The sequence below is a fragment of the Urtica dioica genome, chromosome 5, assembly GCF_054948205.1.
Source record: "Urtica dioica subsp. dioica isolate 48M chromosome 5, U.dioica_male_clone48M_v1_H2, whole genome shotgun sequence".
Lineage (NCBI taxonomy): Eukaryota > Viridiplantae > Streptophyta > Magnoliopsida > Rosales > Urticaceae > Urtica > Urtica dioica.
The window spans coordinates 38,777,919-38,798,966 of NC_142760.1; the positions used below are offsets into that span (position 1 = coordinate 38,777,919).

At 41.6% G+C, this 21,048-nt stretch overlaps 1 protein-coding gene and 2 pseudogenes across 7 annotated transcripts; 2 read left to right on the forward strand and 1 right to left on the reverse strand.

The window, feature by feature from the left end:
• Positions 1-7,542: 7,542 nt before the first annotated feature.
• LOC149398371 (G-type lectin S-receptor-like serine/threonine-protein kinase At4g27290) lies at positions 7,543-11,950 on the forward strand. Of its 6 annotated transcripts, none has more exons than XM_089615727.1 (8): positions 7,543-8,377; positions 8,523-8,636; positions 8,860-8,871; positions 10,450-10,586; positions 10,713-10,923; positions 10,995-11,232; positions 11,314-11,464; positions 11,568-11,950. In XM_089615727.1, the coding sequence occupies exons 1-8, from the start codon at positions 7,558-7,560 to the stop codon at positions 11,874-11,876; spliced, it is 1,992 nt and encodes a 663-aa protein (XP_089471853.1). In that variant the 5' UTR covers positions 7,543-7,557; the 3' UTR covers positions 11,877-11,950. The 6 variants fall into 6 exon arrangements, with proteins under 6 accessions (XP_089471853.1, XP_089471855.1, XP_089471851.1 ...); XM_089615729.1 differs by lacking the exon at positions 8,860-8,871 and adding an exon at positions 9,738-9,740 and having other exon boundaries at positions 8,529-8,636; positions 10,447-10,586; XM_089615725.1 differs by lacking the exon at positions 8,860-8,871 and having other exon boundaries at positions 10,426-10,586.
• A 658-nt stretch (positions 11,951-12,608) lies between these two features.
• On the reverse strand, positions 12,609-14,002 carry LOC149398372 (anthocyanidin 3-O-glucosyltransferase 2 pseudogene; annotated as a pseudogene).
• Positions 14,003-14,639: 637 nt separating this feature from the next.
• Positions 14,640-16,843, forward strand: LOC149398373 (phenylacetaldehyde oxime monooxygenase CYP71AN24 pseudogene; annotated as a pseudogene). The gene is made up of 2 exons (XR_016296981.1): positions 14,640-15,566; positions 16,223-16,843. The product of XR_016296981.1 is annotated as a phenylacetaldehyde oxime monooxygenase CYP71AN24 pseudogene (transcript).
• The last annotated feature ends 4,205 nt before the right edge of the window (positions 16,844-21,048 follow it).

The following is a 21,048-nucleotide window of genomic DNA, read 5'->3' on the forward strand; positions in this document are numbered from 1 at the left end:
GTGACTTGTTATTCAAGAAACTTTCATTTTTTTTAGGTGGTGTGGAGCTTTTGAGAGGAAAGGTTATTTTTGTTTGTTGCTTTGGAGGAAGTCCAGCTCTTTCTGAAGGTGGGTCTTTGATTTTCCCTCTTTTTGCTGATTTTTTAATCATTCATCTGTCACTTTTCACATGATTTTTATCCTATATTGATGGATTCCACCAACCCCCATGGAGATAGTGGGCCCCCTGACCTTGGTATTGATGATTTTGTGGGGTTTAAGGATTTGGATATGTCATTTTCTCCTCCATGTGATGACTTCTTTGAGTTTGAAAGTGGAGATGATTTTCCAGATATTATTGAGGCTGCTGAAAAAAGTCTTGGGGGCTGTGGTAAAAAGGATTTCCCTTTTATTTTGAATTCTCAGGATGATTTTTTGGGGAAGATTCCTTTCACAAATCTTTTAAAAAACCACTGTGATTTAAAAATCACTCTTTTGGGCCAACAAAATTCGTCCACGTGTCCATCCCACTCCATTCCTCTTTCTTCTTCGCGTGTCTCACTGGACAAGGAGCTAGGGTTTTCTTTTTGCTTTTCTTCTTCTCACAGCCGCCGTCCGGTATCCTCGGCCATCCTTCGCCCGGGCGCATCTCACTCCAGCCCGTCTCCTCTTCCCTGCCGCTTGGTCTATCCCACCGGTCCGAAATCCTCCAGCGCGGTCCCCCCTCGGCTCGGGAGATCTGGGTCTTCTCCGGCGCTCCTCGCAGAAGACAAACGAGGGGAGCTCGGCCACCACCTGCGCTCGGCGTTCGGCTTTCCTTCGGCCCGGTGCTCGGCCACGCGTGAGACCCTTCTCCCGACGCTCGGCTTCCCTTCGGCCCGGAGCTCGGCCGTGCGTGAGGCCTCGCCCCCACCCCCGGCCGCGTCTTCCTCCAGCCCGCGTCGTCTCTCCGGGCCCGCGTACTGGGTTGGTCGGCGCGGGGAGGTCTGCTCACGTCCCAGGCGCGCGACCTCGGCTCCGGACAGGATCTTCGGCGCGATTTGGTGTCGTCCCGAGCGACTCGGCGCGGAGCTCAAGGCTCCTTTCCAGTGCGCGACCCTCCCGGACCCGAGCAGGATCTTCGGGGCGGCCCATTGCAGTTCCGGGCGACCCGACGTGGAGGTCGGGACCCCTACCCGGCGCGCGTCCTTCCCAGGCCCGAGCGAGGCCTTTAGCGCGGCCCGTTGCTGTCCCGGGTGGCTTGTTGCGAAGGCTGGGCCTTCTCGGCGCCCGACCTTCTCCGATCCGAGCGAGATCTCCGAGGCGGCTCGCCTTGGTCGGGGATTTCTTGGCGCGGCGGACATGTTGGGTGAACCTTCCTCGGCGCGACCTTCCTTCTTCTTCGGTCTACGCGAGCCTTCATCGTCTCCGGCGGGCCCTTCCTTCGCGCGTGGCCTAGGCGACACCACCTTCGGTTCTTCCTTCCTTTCCAGCTCGGAGGGCGCGGCGGACCAGCGTCGAGAGCTCCCCCCGCCTCTCCTCCTTGTGGCGAGATCTAACCCCTTGATGGATAGGGTGGGCGCCGTTCTTCCCGCCTACGTCAGGGGCGGGCTCGTCCCGCGACCCACCCGTCGATCGAGTGGTTGTCGAAGGGGCGTCCAATTCGCGAGATCGGGGCGCGGATTGTGCAGCGGGGGAGGGCATGGCATCGGACCAGCCCCTCATCTCCCTATCGAGTTCTTCATGCGGAGACGCCCCGACGAAGGGAGGTCGTCGCGCCGTGGCCTCGGCGAGCATGGGCTCGACGTGCGGGGGTAAGTCTTCTAGCCTGGCACCCTGTGTGGATAAGGATTTACATGCTCCCAGGTTAGATTGCGAGGACGCTTCCCGGGCTCCCCCTAAGGACGTCCCGAGGGGTAAAGGATCGGGTATGCGTAGGCCGCGTGTGGATTCCTTGCGTGCCCCGGCCATTACGGCGGCCCCTCGCGCCGACCCCGACTACCGCCCCTCGTCCAGGTCTAGGAAGAAGGGAAAAAAGATCGTGCGGAAACGTCCGGGGGCCCAGGGGGAAGTGGTGAGGGCGGCGATGCCGGTTGGGGTCGTGCCTTTTCCGGACAAGTCCCGGATTCGACCCAAGATACTCCCTACGTGGTCGCGGGACTATTCAGGTCTTGACATTCCGAGTAGGGTCACGCCTGCTAAGTTGGCGAGGCTCCGTCGTGAGATAATTTTCTCACCCGGGGTGGAGTTCCGCGTTCCGCAGGGGGGGGGGGGGGGGGGGTCCCGAGTCGTCCACCGGTCGGTTATGCTGCCGTTCACCTTGATAGTTTGCGCAACAGCATGGGACTCCCCCTGCAGCCGATCTTGCAACGTCTCCTCGCGGCCCTTGGTTTGCATGCCGCTCAGCTATCTCAGACCTGTTACCGCTACGTCACCACGTGCCATATTATATGGCATAGAAAATGCGGTCGTGCCATGACACTTGATGAGTTTCGAGGTTTGTTTGCGTTCTTCCACAACACGAGCGTCCCTGGCATGTATTCCCCTCGGGATCGTTTGAACCGCGCGCTCTTGAACGACTTGCCCTCCAAGATTTCCAAGTCATGGAAGTCCGACTGGGTCTGGGTGCCCGTCGAGCTACTTGGGGACGCACCTCGGGAGTTCGGCGTGATGGGCGGCTTCCCTTCCGGCGAGGACTCGCCCGGGCGCGACAGGTTTATCGCGTATATCAGGGGACTCACTCATGGGGAGCGCGAGGGGAGGGCTTATCTGGACCCCGAGCGGTGGGCAAGTGCAGGTTGGTATCCGTTTTGCGGGCCTGCCCCTGCTGACGGCTTGGCGGCGGACGAGCCCCTACCTCTCCCGGTCGTCCCTCACGAGTCGGGGCCGCCTTTGGTCGTCCTGTCTGGGTCGGAATCGCGTTCGGGAACCATGGCGCAATCGGGCTCCAAATCACCTCTTTCGGACTCTTCGGCAACCTCCGTGGCGTCGTCAACTCGGGCTACCGTGTTTCGCGCGTCACCTCGGGGGGCCCCCCTGCCAGGCCCGTCGGGTCCGACCCCTTTGTCGTCTCCGCGTGTCTCGACCCCCTTGGTGGACTTTTCGGGTTTGCCGTCCCCACCGCCACCGCCAGTGGTGCAGGATGGTAGGAGCTCCCCATAGAGGATCTCTTACTTAGTCGTTTACTTCTTCGTTTCTCCTAATGTTGTCTCTATCTCAAGTTTTCCACGCTTATTACTGATGGCTTTGTTGTGTATTACGCAGGTATGCCTCCTGTAGGTCGAGATGAGAGGAGGAAGTTCGTGCCGTCGTTAGTCCCACCCGTCGGGTTTCGTGTTGCGCCAGGTGCCCGTAATCTTGCCGAGGCTCCGGCTACCCGAGTTCAACGCGAGAGGACAAGTGAGCGTAGGAGGTTTATGTCTTCGCCGGACACCCCGCCCGCCCCCCAGGGGGAGCCGGGCGCTCATGGCTCCGCTGCAGTTCCCGTCGCCCACGTCAGTGGTGACGGGAGAGACGGCGCGCCTCCCTCGGTCCCGCCGGCCGCGCCCTGTGCCGCGCTGGGTGACCGCGATGTGGCGATAGCCTCCACGTCCAAGGGTCGTGGTGCCAAGAAGGGTGATGGTGGTTTGAAGCGCCACGCCTCTGATGCTGACCCTCCCCCGCCAAAGAAATCTCGCGGTCCGACCGTTTCTGAGCTCGGGGACCGTCTCGGCGAGCGTTGCCTCCAAGACTTGCGAAAGGTTCGCATGGGAGACTTCAAATCGGTGGTTTCGAAGGACGGTCTCCAATCGATGCGGGATGCAACAGAGCTTACTCGCTCGGTGAGTCTTTTTCACTTATCCTCCTGGTTGGTAGCAATGGCCTTCCTGACCGTACCTCGTATTGTTATTTTATTTATTTTCAGCTTTTCATGGTGAGCGAGCATAACGAGCAAGTGTATCGAGCCGTCCGCGACCGTCTGCAGGAGATGGGGGAGATCCGCAAGGAGTGGGACCTTTTCCGCAAGGAGGCGGAGCGGCTGAAGTTAGAGGCTCAGGCTGAGCGAGCCGCCGGCTTTGCTGAGGGCAAAGCGGTCGCCCGCGCTGAGGTGGCTCAGTTGAAGAAGAAGTTGGAGGAGCGCGACTTGGAACTGAAGGAGGCGGTGCTATCGTCCGACGAGCGATCTGTTGAGGTATCTCGCGCTCGCCATGAGATTGCCGATCTCAAGGAGCGGGTGAGGTGCCTCCAAGGAGAGGCGGTACATCATGCCGATAAGCTTGCTTCCATGCGTGCTCGACTTGACGAGGATAATGAGACGATCGAGTCCCTCCGTGCCGACCTGGCGGGCGCGACGGCGACCGTTTCTCGGCTCGAAAGGTCCGTGGGGGTTGAGCTAGCGAGGATGGAGAGCGAGTGGAAGGAGGCCTCCGGTGCGATGTTTTGGATGGGGGGTTACCATGTGTCACGACGGTTACCAGGAGGAGAACGCTAGCATCCCCCCTACCTACAGGTTTCTCGATATCGGTGGCGCTCCAGCGAGACTCCGCGATGCCCAGCCTGACGCGGCCGCGCCCGACGTTCCGATCGCCCTTCCTGCCTCCCCTCGGGCCGTCCTCGAGGGTTCGGCCGTGCCGCCCGCAACGACCACTCAGCAGGGTCAGCAGGAGGGTCCTTCCGAGGGTGAGGCGCACGTGGACCTGGGGGATGGTCGTGACGGCGATTCTGATGACGAGGATTGACGTCTCTGCGGTACTCCCGCTATTTAGCAAGCTTTTTGTGTAGCGCGGTTTTTGTGCGCCTAGTTAGATGATGATTTTGGGGATGGTGCGGTCGGTTGTGCACCTAGTTAGATTTTGTTTTGACTCTCTTTCGTGGTGTTCAAATGGTGGAATGAGAGTTATCTTCGATCTTCGTCTTTAAATGTTACTGTGTTGAATATCTTGCTTGCTTTGATGTCTTTGACTTTAGGGGTGCCTCGTCCCCTTTCCTGCTGTTAGGTCGGACGTACTCGACGTCTCTGACCCGCGTGAGTGCCCCGGAGGGCGCCTCGCCGCCTTCCTTGTTGTCGGGCTGGGCGTCTTTGATGCCTCGGATCCCTGTTCGCGTGAGTGCCTCGTGGGCGCCTCGCCGCCTTCCTTGCTGTCGGGCTGGGCATTTTTGATGCCTCGGGTCCCTGTTCGCGTGAGTGCCTCGTGGGCGTCTCGCCGCCTTCCTGGCTATCGGGCTGGGCATCTTTGATGCCTCGAATCCCTGTTCGCATGAGTGCCTCGTGGGCGCCTGCCCCGGAGGGCGCCTCGCCGCCTTCCTTGTTGTCGGGCTGGGCGTCTTTGACGCCTCGGATCCCTGTTCGCGTGAGTGCCTCGTGGGCGCCTCGCCGCCTTCCTTGCTGTCGGGCTGGGCATTTTTGATGCATCGGATCCCTGTTAATAAGTTAACTTGGCTATTAATAAGTTAACTTGGCTATTTACAAGAAATTAACGAAAGGTGAGCTATATCTCAATTCACTATACCCGTGTGGCTATATAACTTAATAACCCTAAATTAAATGATTTAAATAAAATCGGAATCCCACAAAAAAAAAAATGAAAGGTGTCCACCTCAGCATTCTTCAAATTCCACGTAAACAAGCGAGATAAAATAAAACATCTTCCCTAATTGAATTTCCACGTCATCACTATTTTTGAAGTCACAAAAACAATGTCTTGATAAGTATGAGGTAAGACATCGAAAGAACGTCTTCATAAATGTCTCCACATCATCAATTATTTGTCTACGTGGACCTTTATTTGAAGTCATTTTGTTTAGAGATTTGATGTTAATTTTCTTAAAGATTTAGAGACGTTTTTAAAACGTCTTAAAAAAATATACACTTTTTAATTCACTTACTTAAAATTCGTTTTTTTGGTATGACTCCAAAAGTTTTTTAAAAAATGTTTATAGTGTCTTAAAATATACTACTTTTAGTTGTCTCTCTCTTCATTTTCGTCACATTTGTAGCGATGGATAGAGATCAAAAACAAAAGTAGTGCAGACAATAGTCGGTAATAGTTGTATACACTTATGAGTTTTTGTGATTTTCTGGTTTATGTATTTTAAACTGCACAATTATTAACAACTATTAACTATAAATAGTGAGTAACGATTATTAACTACACATTCTTGAATAAAAACCAGAAAATCATAAAATCAGAAATCTACTAACTGTTATTATCGACTATTTTGCGCTGTATAAAAAACACACATTAAAAAACCATAAAAACCCAAAAATCTATCTACAGTTATTATCGACTATTAACTGTGCTCATGTTGTTTCTGACCTCTATCCGACAACAAATGTGAAGAGAGAGAGAGAGAGAGAGAGAGAGAGAGAGAGAGTTGCTAAGCAAAAAAAAAAAAATGCTTTGACAGAATTCAAAGTAAGTGATTAATTGCTAAACAAAATCATGTCAAATTTTGCACATAGCTATTTCTTACAAATAAGGAAATAAAGTCAATTACAATCCTTTATTTAATTTCAGTAACACATTTATTTAATTTAAAAATATCGTATATATTAAAGAAGGATAAAAAGAAGATTTCAGCCTCTATTAATCGCTGCCATGTCAGCGTATAGCTAATAACCAAAATAAATTAAAACGTGGCCACAATATAATAATTACAAATGTTTCAGTTGGCATAGTTAGTTACAATATTCATATTTTTTTTTATTTTTTTTTTACATGTGTATAAAATTTATTCTAAACCCCTCATTATTTTATAAAAAAAAATTAGCCCGACATAAACTAGTGAGCTAATCTAGCTACCAGTTAACTTAATATTCCTCTAAAAACCTTATTTACTGCTATAGAGAGATAATTTTTCTAGTACTACGTCTTGTATGACCGAATATTCTAATGCTCGATTTCGTCCACAAATTAACCGAACATGAGTTGGAAAGAATCTGAACACATATTTTTCAACATCCATCACTCTTTTTGTACTTCTCTTTAAAATTGGTAAAGTCAATACAAGTCTCTATAACACGACTCAGTGTCTTGCCGTATCCTCTAAGGCAACGTTGTATTTTTCAAGCGTTATATGTATATCACTAGACAAAAAAGAAATATAGTGATATACGAAAAGTTTATGGCTTTAATGGCCTCTTCGTATTTTAAGCTCAGCTTTGTTGTATTCCTTCTTTTCCATGGATTTTCTAAAGCAACTAATTATCGCTTGAAGTCTTTTCAATCCATTAGTGATAATAGTAAGGGTAGTTTGGTTTCAAAGGAAGGAAATTTTGAGCTCGGTTTTTTCAACACTCAAGGCAATCCCGACCGCCGGTTTGTTGGGATTTGGTACAAGAAAATATCGACCCAAACCGTCATTTGGGTTGCAAATCGATGCAATCCAATTTTAGGCTCCTCCGGCGTGTTGGCGATGAATAGCACGGGAGATCTCGTGCTCTTGAATCACAACAAGAGTGTCATTTGGTCCACCAACTCACCGAGACGAGCAAAGAGACCGGTCTTGGAGATTCTAGATTCGGGAAATCTCGTTCTGAGAGACGAGGACGATAGAAACTCCGAGGAAAATTACTTGTGGCAAAGCTTCGACTACCCTTCGGACACTTTATTGCCGGGAATGAAGCTGGGGTGGGATTTGAGGAGGAACATTAATCGTCGTCTGTTGGCTTGGAGCAACGTGGACGACCCGTGTCCCAAAGATTTCAGTTATGGAGTCGAGTTTGACCCGAAGCTCCACACGTACCCCGAGGCCTATGTCCGAAAGGGCTCTTCAAAATTTTATCGAACTGGGCCTTGGAATGGGCTCCGTTTAAGCGGGTCACCGGAGCTCAAGCCAAACCCTCTCTACGGCTTCTATTTCGTCTACGATGAACAAGAAGTTTATTACATGTACGATCTCAAGAACGCATCAGTCTCGAGGATCGTGCTGAACCAAACGGCGAGTGAACGGCAACGTCTCATTTGGGTTAAATCTGATCAAACATGGAGAGCGTATGCAACGGTGCCTAGAGACCAATGCGACGAGTATGGAATTTGCGGGGCCAATGGAAATTGCGTGATTGGAGATAATCCCGTGTGCAATTGCTTGAAGGGATTCAAGCCAAAATCTGAGACCAAATGGGATTTGATGGATTGGAACGATGGGTGCTTGAGAAATGAGCCTTTGACATGCCTTGAGGGGAAAGCTAATGACGGGTTTGCTAGGATTTCGGGATTGAAATTGCCCGACACTACGCGTTCTTGGGTCAACAAAACAATGAATCTCAAAGAATGTAAGCTCAAATGTCTGAGTAACTGTTCTTGTACCGCGTATGCGAATTCAGATATTACGGGAAAAGGAAGCGGCTGCGTGATTTGGTTTGATGATCTTGTCGATATTAGAGAATTTTCCTCCGGAGGCCAAGATCTATTTATTCGGATGTCGAATTCCGAACTAGGTATGTTTTTAATTTTGTCATAGATTTTGAAAGGCCACAGTTCATTTTCATTTCTTCTTAATAGGATTTGAAGACTTAATAGGTATGTTCTAATTATTTTTCTCTTCATTTTGGTTTGTTCATATAAAAAATACCGAATAAAAAGATAAAGGTGAAGACAAGCAGAGAATGGTTGTAATAGTCTCAACCATCGGTGGATTATCTGGGATTGCTGTCTTATCACTATTTTACTGCATTTTCAAGAAGAGAGGCTTTCAAGGTTAGGGATTCTTATTCTATTTTCCTTAACATATTCATCAGAAAGAAAAAGAAACACAAAATATAAATTCACTATTACCTTTTTTCATGAATAATTAAGACTATTCAACATATGATGTCTTTGGGCTGGGCACAAGTTATGAATTTTTATAACAGCCAAAAAAAAAAGGGTAGTGCAAAAAAACCGATGAACTCGTAAATTGGACAGTATCGTTGATTTTTAGACCAACGGTCCGGTTTTAAACAGTTTAAAATTTCACTGGTTCAGTTTGTAATTTTAAACAATTGGGTCCGGTCTAAAATTTTTAAACCGCGGTTTAGACCGGATCGGACCGATTAATATTAAAACAAAATTAATAAAAAAAAATATGTCTAAAACGCTCCAAAAACGGTCTAAAAGTGGACCGGATCGATTACTATTTAAGAAAAATATAAACAAAAGATTAATTAAAACGGTCCGGTTTAAAACGGATCGGACCGTTTAAACCAGTTTGGTCCGATTCGAGTTTTTTCTTATGATTTCGTCCAATCCAGTTTAATTTTTTTAAAACCGTTTAAATATGTCCGATTCGATTTTTTAACAAATTTTAGATCGGACCAGACGAACCGTGCACGGTGCACACCCTAACAAAAAGTCCAAAACAAAGAAATTATAGAAGACTATGACTTGGAATAATAAGTCGATAAGTGCGACAAAATATCAAACGCATTTTTTCCTTCTATTTTTCCTTATATGTGGCTGAAATTGTTTTTCTGTCCTCCACTAATTCGTATATCGATTTCACTGGCTGCTATTAAAGTTACAATTTTGGATTATTATGTGACTTTCATACCAAAAATTTCTTAATGTAAGAATTGTTTGGTCAATTTGATTACCAACAATAAGGGCTTTAAAAATAATTGATCAAATAAGCATCCGCTATTATCTCTCTATTATTGTATGCTATATACTATCCAGTCCTCTATTATTGTGTATATACTATTTAGTCCTCTAAAATTGGCACATATCTAAGCCCAATTTTTATGACCTTATTTTAGTTATTTATTGGGAGATGAACATGAGAGATTACATATATAGCTATGATTGGAAGTTCCTATTGAGGTAGTCATCATTAAATGATGATAATCGCGTGAGAAAATTTGAATAGGCATTGAGGGTTTTTTTTTTTTTTTTCAAACCTTCAATATGGTTAATTAGCAGCGAGTTACAAAATAGCTAAACTACTGTGAATCCCATTTCCTTATAGTCATCTTCGCATATAAAGGAGTTTGTCTTCCCCATTATGCTAACATGATTTAAAATTTAGTTATCTAATTTATTTAAGTTCTCTAGTTACTTTCTTTGCAAAGAAAGATATTTTTTTTTTCTTTTATACATACATCATTAATTGCACTTAAGATTTTTTTTCGTTTATATATATACATGATCTTTTTTCTTTCTCATTAATTAAATTTTTAGTATAAGCTAGCTAACAGTGAAGATATCCAGTAATTGCACTTTAATTCTTCAAATTTGTATCACTTCCTGAACTGATATTTTTGGCATCTATACTTATTCATTCATATTTGTAGTTGTACTGAAAAATTGCACATGTCTAACATTAGAACTGATTTTTAATGATCATTTAGAAATATATTTGATCATTTCATTATATATTTTATTGAAAAAAAAATGTAAGCGTCATTTAAAATTGTAAATTTGAAGCATTTATTATGACACAATGAATCATATTCAAAATTTACAGTACAAATTACCTACGAGTTTGAAACATGTTATTTTTCATTACAAGAATATAAACGAATCATTTCAGAAGGGTACAAACGACAACAAGAAAATGATCAAGAAGGCCTAGAGCTTCCACTCTTTGACTTGGCTACAATATCTTCTGCCACCGATAACTTTTCAAATGAGAACAAGCTCGGAGAAGGGGGTTTCGGACCTGTTTATAAGGTTAGAAAAGTAGCATACAATAATTTATTAGAATATATGTTGAAAGTTGAAAAGGAGTATTTTTTTCGAGAAATTCTAAAAAAAAAAATTATTGAAGTAAGTTGAAAAAAATTGTTGTATGTTCAGGGAATTTTAAAAGGTGGTCAAGAAATTGCGGTGAAAAGGCTTTCGAAATGTTCAGGCCAGGGAATCAGTGAGTTCAAGAATGAGGTCATACTAATCGCGAAACTTCAACATCGGAATCTTGTGAGGCTTCTTGGTTGTTGCATTCAAGGAGACGAAAAGATGTTGATCTATGAATTTATGCCAAATAAAAGCTTGGACTTCTTCATTTTTGGTATATGTTTTATCTTTTTGCTTCTTTTTTTTATGGACTAATTATATAGTACTAATAAAATAAATTTTTAGACGAGGCCAAAAAGAAGGTTGTCGATTGGCATAAGCGATTTGAAATCATTTGCGGAATAGCTCGGGGGATCCTCTATCTTCACCAAGATTCAAGATTAAGGATAATTCATCGAGACCTCAAAGCGAGTAATGTATTGCTTGATAGCGATATGATGCCAAAAATATCAGACTTCGGAATGGCCAAAAGTTTTGGAGAAAATCAAACGGAAGGAAATACGAACAGAGTTGTTGGAACATTGTAAGTTAACTATACCCTCATTAATGATTTGTGTATAAATTAATTTTATAGACAATTGACTCTATCATGGAAAATGTATAGTGGGTACATGTCACCCGAATACGCAGGTGACGGGCTTTTCTCGGTAAAATCGGACGTATTCAGCTTTGGAATTTTAGTACTAGAGATCATTAGTGGGAGAAAAAACCGAGGATTCTTCAATCCCGATCGCGACCTTAATCTCACGGGACATGTAAGGAGAGCAATTATGGAATTATAATTTCATCACTTATTTATATATATAGTTTCAAACCGTTAATAATCTTATATTTTCCTCAAATGTTTATCATTTCAAGGCATGGAGATTATGGAAAGACGATAAAACCATAGAAATTGTCGACGAATATTTGGTAAACTCGAGTTCAATGTCGCAAATATTGAGATGTGTCCACATTAGTCTCTTGTGTGTCCAACAGCGCCCCGAAGATCGGCCAAACATGTCGTCCGTGGTTATGATGTTGGGAAGCCAAAGTCCGTTGGATCAGCCTAAAGAACCCGGTTTCTTCGTCGTGAGAGCATTCGAAGATGTTATCAACACTTCTTCCTCAAGCAACCAAGTATCGTCACTTAATGAAGTTACCATTTCTGCATTGCAGCCCCGATAAACTTGATTGATCTCGATGCATTGCTGGCTTTAGTTTACACATTAATTTTTTTTTTTTGGTTAATATAATTTTTTAGAGCATATTGTCACACATATTTTAACAACATATTCGTGGGCATAAAATTAAAGTGTGCTAAATTAAAATAAATAGCACTACAAAGAGTTTAATAATATTTATGGTTATAATTAATATTCATAGTTAATAAATACTAAAAAATTATGCTATGATAATTTCATATGTATAAATAATAGGGCACTGTAGATACCTTACCAATTTCAAATTTGATTTTAGGGAGCTAATTAACGTTTCATATATTAAGATAAATTAGTCATTTATCAAAATTTACTAAAAGTAACGTATAGAAATGTTAGAGTAAATCATGTAAAATATTATTTGATTAATGAGACCACCTTATTAAATGTGGTTAGATTTTAAACATGCTTAAAATATGAGCACTGTAGTTTAATAGACAACAAAAATATTCTTGTTTTGGAAATAGCCAACGTTTGCATTTTATTAAGAAAATATCACACCAAAGCGAAGTAAATTAAATTAAATGTTTTCGTTAATTTAGTTGGTATGGATTAAGTAAATTAAATTAATTTTTTTAGTTAATTTAAATTATTTATGGATAGTGGGCTTTTATTAATATAATGAAATTTTAACTAAAATTTTAAATGAAATTAGGGGATTGGGTAATTGTAACAAATTTTTCATAAAAGCCACAAGAGAGACTAAAATCAAGTCACTTGAAGTTCAGATTTTCGAAAACATGACTCACGAAACGATCCAACGACGAGAACGAAGAGCCGCCGTGAACCAAGGCACGTTTGCACTTGACGCTCATCTCTTTGACCGTCTTTCGGAGCTCACTCTCTCCTTCCATGACAGTCCGAATCGCGGCCTCGATGGTCTTCGCCTCAATGAAGTCAAGGCCACGCTTGTAGTCCATCTTGACTTCCGCCGCCAGTCCCAGCTCCTCCACCATCGCGAAGGCGTTGAGCTTCTGCTCCGCGTAGAGCGGCCAAGTGGCGATCGGAACTCCGTGCCACAGACTCTCCAGCACGGAGTTCCACCCGCAGTGCGACACGAACCCTCCCACCGCCACGTGGCCCAGAACACCGCACTGTGGGGCCCACCCAGTCACTCTTCCCCTCCCGGAAGTCTGTTCCAAGAATCCCTCCGGGAGGATGAGGATCGTGTCGGGATCGGAGCTGAATTTCATGTCCGACCATATAAATCGAAAGCCGGAGGATTCTAGGGCCGCCGCGATCTCTCTTAGCTGATCCACGTCGAAGCTCACACCAAGGCTCCCGAAGCTCAGGAAGAGCACCGACTCGGGGGGTTGGCGATCCAGCCACGTCATGATGTTCCCCGAGTCTCCGCTCTCCTGATCGAAATGCAATATGGGCCCCACAGCGTACACCGGCGGAGACGGGGACAAGGCTTGGAGAGCTCGGGGCTCGATCTCCGCCGAGGTGTTCACGATGACTCCTCTCGACTCCCTTATCCTTTTGGCCCAGCCGAGGACCACTGGCGCACCGGAGTTGAACAGAAAGGAAGGCAAGACGCGTCCCGGGACGGGCTTTTTGAATCCTGGGAAGCGATGCTCCTCGGCTTCTAACTCAATGCTTTGTCCGGTGATCTGAAGGTGGAGATTGAGGCCGAGGAAGCCTGCGCTGGCGGCCCAGAATGCGTACGTTGGGATTCCAAGCTCTTCTGCCACGTCAGCCATGGGCATACAAGCCATGTCGAGCACGAACCCCAAAAGACCAGGCTTTACTACTCCGTCGGTGGTCACGACCGCGCTTCTGACACCGTTCCGGTGCCTCTCAATCAACTTGACGCACGAGTAGAAGGGATTGTTTTCTGCGTTATCAGCATCGGAATCAGAATCAGCGTCGGTGTTTGGCGAGACGTCGACAAACTTGATGCGGTCGGACGCAAAAGAGGCGACGAGTGAGTCGTTGTAGGCGGTGAGTTTGGGGTCGGTGGGAAGTTTTATGAGAAGGACTGTGATTGAAAGTTCGTGGCTCCGAGAGACCAAGAGTTTCGCCAACTCCAGGGCTGCCGGGAAGTGGCCTCTGTAGGCCAAGGGAATCAGAACTAGCTCTCCTTTCATTGTGGTCTAGTTTATCCTTCTACTATCGAATATGATGATGTGTTGTCTTATTATAAAAAGAATATTGTGTATACAGGTAAAGCCGTAATAGTATACATAGTCAAACAGATAATTGGAAGCATTATATATATATATATACAAACGTGACTTGAATTCGCACAAAAATAAAAATAAAATGATAAAAAAAATAGAATTAAAAAAATAAAGTAATAATTAGTTGTTAAGATTTAACAAATCTTGACTATTTAACTAAGAAAATAAAGTTCGCCAAATACAGTGAGTTCTTTCTCTTTACAAAATAATAATATTAATAATAATAATAAATAATTAGCTCTCATTAATTCTAATAATACTGATGGAATGGTGTATTTTGATATGGGAATTTACCCCCGGTAGGAGTGATTTAATGGAAAAAAAAAAGGAAATTTTGTTATGTTTTGTCAAATAAAGTAAGATTTGTATTTTTTTTTTCTATAAAATTGCCAAAGTAATATTATGATGGAAAAATTTGATATCAAAGAGCATTTAATATCAATCAAACCGCTTGTATAGTGCAGGCACTTTATCAAAAACTCCCGTTTCATCATTATTTAGATTATATAACCAATCAGTTCATGGCCTATTGAATAAGAATCATCAATATGGATTTTCCATCACTAGAACTACTCAAAACCAATGAGCTATTCTTACTCTTAATTTCCATTTTCATTCCATTTCTAGCATCAATTATCTATCTCCACAATAAAGTCTTCCGTCAAAAGTCAAAGTTACCTCCGTCTCCGCCGACACTCCCATTCATCGGAAACCTCCACCAGCTAGGGAAGGTCCCACACCACTCTTTCCATAAGCTCACCGAGAAATATGGCCCCATATTATACCTAAAAGTAGGCCAAGTTCCGGCTCTTATCGTTTCATCTCCAGATTTTGTCCGAGAGATAGTCAAGTCTCACGACACTGTCTTCTCGAATCGGCCCAAAACCCTAGCAAGTGACATCCTTTCCGGTGGTGTTGATAGCATCGCATTCGCTCCCTATGGCGAGTATTGGAGAAAAGCTCGGAAAATTTGTGTGGCTAACCTCTTGAGTCACAAGCGGGTCAAGTCGTTTCAACAAGTGAGAGAGAAAGAAGTCGATGTTATAGTCGATAGGGTTAACGAAGCTTGCCTTTGTAATAATGGAGTAGCCATAAATCTGAGTCAAATTTTGTTTGAAGTCTCAAACAACATAGTCTCTAAATGTATTTTAGGGACAAAATATCAAAACGAGGATGGTTCGCTTAACAAACTTGGAGGGTTTTCGAAAAACATTTCGGCTCATCTTTTGGCCTTCAGCTTTGCAGATTTCTTTCCTTGCTTGAAATGGGTGGATATGGTTAGTGGTTATGTAGGTAGACTGAGATCTCTTTCAAGGGAATTTCAGGCTTTCCTTGACCATATAATTCAAGAACATAAGGGATCTAGTGTTAGTGAATCAGACACTGAAGATTTTGTGGACGTTCTCCTCCAGATTCAGCGAGATTTGGATTCTGACTTTCAGCTCACTCAAAACCAGTTAAAGTCAATTATTCAGGTCTCTCTCTCTCTCTCTCTCTCTCTCTCTCTCTCTCTCTCAATTATTCACTACTATTAAGTGTCATAAGTTTTTTAACATTGCCCAGTTATGTATACAGAGGTAGATATCTTGTATAGAGTCTCAAAAAATGTATAGACATCAAATTGTTTTGAGACATTCTCAAACTAAAGTTATTTTGTTTACGAGTTTAAAATTTTGACTATTTTGATAAAAACTTGAATTATATTAAAGACTTTCAAATAACTATTTTGCTTTAACTTTAACTATATTATTAAAGACTTATAGTTTCCCTGAAATTATAGTTTCTTTATAGGAAAAATTAATTTCCCCATCCAAGTTTTTTTTTTTTTTTTTTTTTAATATATGACTGTTATAACCTGTTTTACTCATTTTATTTATAGAAATTTTAAATTGAAAAATAGTCCCCTCTCAGAAGCTTTATTGTTAGATTTGAAGATCAAAATAAAGGTTTATTTTTTTAATATTGAACTAGGTATCTCATAAAAACCAAGTAACAAAACATGAGTATAATCATATAGTCGATGCTTATTCTAAAAGCATTTTGGAACGAGGCTGTTATAATTTTATCGTGTCTGTACATATATATATATATATATATATATATATATATATATATATATATATATATTCAGGACATGTTCGGTGCTGGAACCGAGACTACTTCCACCACAACCGAATGGATAATGGTCGAGCTATTGAGGAACCCGGAAACAATGAAGAAAGCCCAACAAGAGGTCAGAAGGATTGGGGCTGTGAAAAAGAAGATAGACATGGACGACATTGATGAAATGGATTACTTAAAAAACGTCGTGAAAGAAACCCTAAGGCTACACCCTCCGGCCCCTCTACTAGTCCCACGTGAAACCACAACGATGGCTAAAATTGGACCCTATGAAATTCCCAGCAAGACAAGGGTCATTATAAACGCTTGGGCGATCCAGCGGGACCCGAATCTATGGGATGATTCCGAGAAGTTTATTCCCGAGAGATTTGAGAAAGATCCGGTGGATTACATCAGCGGGAATGACTTCCGGTTCATCCCGTTTGGGTTCGGAAGAAGAATATGCCCCGGATTGGCTTTCGGTAATTTTAGCATTGAATATGTGATTGCCAATCTGTTATACTGGTTTGATTGGAAATATCCCGAAGAAAGTGGATCAGTTGAGAATATGGACATGAGTGAAGTTTATGGACTCTCTGTTCGTAAGAAATTTCCTCTACATGTGGTGCCAATACGGTCTGTTCGAATGTAATAATTTGTATGCTTTTTAGTACAAGAATGTTTATTTGATAAGTAGCTTAACCATAATTAGAATTGTAGTACTTCTAGTATAGTATGCTTCAGTTTGTATCTATTAAGTTTTTTATGCGGATTTTAAATATCCTCTATAGATTAAGGGGCCTATTTAGGTACTCTAATTATGTCTCTCCGCTAGAGTCATCCTCATCGATCGCTTTGGTTTCCCACGTGTCAATGTTTTCGAGCAGAACCTAATTCTCCAACTATATTGCTTCATCTCCTCGACGAGCGCTATCAACTTACTTTGTGTATGATCATTATAAATTAAATTATTAATAAAGTATACGAAATTCTATTGAAATTGCAACATAGATGTCCTTTTATATGAATAAACCAAATAACTGCAAAACGAATCTTTAAACACTAGAGGAAACTACCAGAAAATGCAGCCTCAGTGGCTCAGTCACAATAACCCGAAACTAAATTAATTCCAACTTACGTAATCTCTTCATGCAGTGAGAATCTCCATGATATATATGTATTTTGGTCGAGAGCCCGTATCTTATGTGCTCTAAGAAATTGGTCATCCTCTTTTCTGTTGAATAAATAATAAAAGTATATAACGAAATACTTGATAAAAAAATAAATAAATAACGTATTTTAGTTACCATTTACATTAAGGTAGCAATGCTGAGTGAAAGGTGAAGTCCCTTGTCCAACTATTGTCCTCTTTTGCTATTTTTTTTATTGTTTCAAGAACACACTTCGTGCCGAATACAAAAATAGATTAGTTCTTTTAACACAATGTAAAAATATACTTAGTAACTCCAACCTATCTATACTTGCTTTCCAGGCGTCCTCACTTGTATACTATGCCATATATTTCTCTACCGATTCTTGTGAGGTGCAACTTTATAAGTGCGGTTCATACGCTCTAATAGCATGCTTTGAAGCTTGATTCGAAGTTAGTCCTTAGGTGTTTTTATGTTTTTATTGAAGCTTTCTTAGTTTTTAGGTTTTTAGTAAGATTGTATTTGTTTTAGCTTCAATTGCATAGGTTCATTATTCACTCGAGAGAGGTTAGTGCTCATATATTGTGATTTCCATAGAAATAGATTGTTTGATTCGTGTCCAAAAACTCAAACTATATCAGTTATGGTGAAGTCGTAGTTTTAGCATTTCTCATACTTGAATTCTCGTGTTTTATTGCTTGTAGTCTTTTAATTTCAATTATTTTTATGTTAAACCCAACTTTTAATTACCTTAGATTCAATTCACAATATTTGTAAAGTAATTCGATTATATTTTGTACTCTCCGTGGGATCAATACTCGTACTTATTAAACTATATTACATGGGCGATACTTAGACTTGCGCGAGTTGAAAAATTGCTACCTACAAACCTGCAATCTCTAGTGGGAGCTAAATTTTGCCTTACCATCATGCATATGTTACTTCGCATTGCAGATAATAGTGTCTTTTATATGCTCGTGGATTTTTTCGCTGGGAGCAATTTGCAAGTTTCAAGATTTCAGCAAACAAATTTTAAACAGGTATGAGTACCGCTCAAAATATTTGTCTATCATTGAGGCTTTACGTCTAACCAAGAGGCGATGTGCGACGGAATTATGTTGCGGACATGCCCCCTAACTTGTTGGGAAATGTACCAATCCTGTTTTGCTCTCTCGGGGTCGTAGAACGCTTATAGGATTGATCGTATACCATCTCTATAGTGTGACCCCTTTTTTCTCATCTTCTGAGAAGTGGCATCACATTTAGGTACCCGTTTTCTAACCGAGGGGTATCACCCCCTCCTTCCATTTTTCATAGTCATTGACATAAAAGCAAATGGAAAACAACGTGAATAAAATAAAGTGAGTTTACCATAACAAATAAAAAATAAAGGATGATTACACAGTTTTACTAGCACTAGTTGATCCAAAAATGAGTTTCCTTGCATAATATTTTTCTAGCATATGCTTTCCACCAAAACACTGACCTTGAAATAATACGATGTTGCAATCATTTCTATAATTCAACACATTGTTTAAGATAAGAAATTTGGTTGGGAAAGTATGTGATGTAGCACGAGGTGGTGGAAAGGATAAACAATCACGACTGTTGATTCACGCACGAATACGGTCAATGATTCTTCCTAAATTTGTTGATTCGTTAGATTACGAATACCAATTAAATGGCATCTTGAACTCGTTGATTCACAAAGAATACCGGAAACAAGGATTTTTTAGAGAACTCTTTTTTTTTTCATTAATCCAAATCTTTTTTAAAACATAGGACGTTGCAAATATTTATGGTACTCTGAAATTCAATTACAACCTTAAAAACGGAAACAAATAAAAAAAAATAAAGCCATAATAAAATACGGGAATTAAACAACATTAAAGGACGATATTCAAAATAAAAGAAAACTACTAAAAATAGTAAAGTGGTGATTCGAGGCCTTTAATGATGGAATTCCACGAAATTCTTGAGACCTCGATGCTAAGCTTTTTACTGTGCAGTTTCCTTCCACTCGAAATTTACTAGGCCCATGTTAATTTCCGACTCTGCTATCCCAAGCTGCCATAAATTCCAAACGCTTTTGACATCCATCATTCTCCATGGGTTTGACAAGATTCGTCTTCGAATTCGATGCATCTTCAAGGGGTGTGGATGGAGCATAATCTTCTTCATGAACTTTTGATAACTAAACTCAGCCTCCATTTAAATAAATAAATCCGCAAATACCTCCGTTGATTCGCGCACAAATGCCTGTCAATGATTATTCCTAAAACTTATTGATTCGTTAGATTACAGATACCAGATAAAGGGCATCTTGAACTCGCTGATTCACAAAGAATGCCGAAAACAATGATTTTTTAGAGAACTCTCATTTTTTTTTCAGTAATCAAAATCTTCTTTAGAACATAGGATGTAACATATATTTACACTACTCTAAAATTTATTTACAACCTCAAAAATGGAAACAAATTAATAAAGGGAAATAAAGCCATATTAAAATATGAGAATTAAACAATATTAAAGCTAAATATTTGAAATTAAAGGAAACTGTTGAAAATAGTAAAGTGCTGATTCGAAAATTTTAACGATGGAATTCGGCCACATTATTGAGACCTCAATGCATACCATTGAGTCTTTTTTATTGGAAAAATTCACTCGAAATTCACTATGCCCATGTTTATTTTCAAATTTACTACCAAAAACTGCCATAAATTTCAAACCCTTTTGACATGTATCAAAAGGAACCGGTCAATGATGCGTGTCAAAAGGATTTGAAATTTATGGCAGCTTGAGATAGCAAAAATCGGAAATTAACTAGGCCCAGTAAATTTCGAGTGGAAACTGTCAAATAAAAAACACTCAATGCCATGCATTGAGGTCTCAAGAATTTGGCCGGATTCGATCATTAAAGGCTCAAATCGGAACTTTAATGTTGTTTAATTCCCATATTTTATCACGGCTTTATTTCCCTTTATTTGTTTCCATTTTTAGGTTATAATTAAATTTTAGAGTACTGTAAATATCTGTAACCTCCTATGTTCTAAGGAAGATTTTGATTAATGAAAAAAGAGGGTTCTCTCAAAATCCTTGTGTTTGGTATTATTTGTGAATCAACGAAATTCAAAATGCCCTTTATTTTTTATTTGTAATATAACGAATCAACTTATTTTTTGGAAGAATCATTGATCGGTATTCTTGCGCGAATCAACGGTCGTGGTTGATTATCATTTCCACAACCTCCCACTACATCAGCATGATTTATTAGTCCATACAAAAATATATAATCATTAGGATATATGAATAATATGTAGGTACCCTTTTTGAAAACCAATTTCAGATTTCGTACCTATGCGCCTTGACGACATTGGGTCGCCTTATACTTCCATAAGTTCCCAATGTTCACTGATTTTATTAACGTTACTCAATCAATTTTGTTAGAAAAAACAAAATATGGTCAAATATGTTTGAAATAGTACTTCTATCATATATGGATCCACTTCGAAATGATTGGTTAAGATGTAACACTTTACAAAGTCTCTCGTTTTTTTCCAATCATTTCAGATTCATTTGTCAAAAAGGTGCCCCTGTTTGGTTAACTTTTCTATTTTTGTTTTCTGTTTTCTGATTCTAAATTCTAGAAAACAGTTTTAGAAAAACTGTTTGGTTATAAATTCAGAAAACAGATTTAGAATCATGT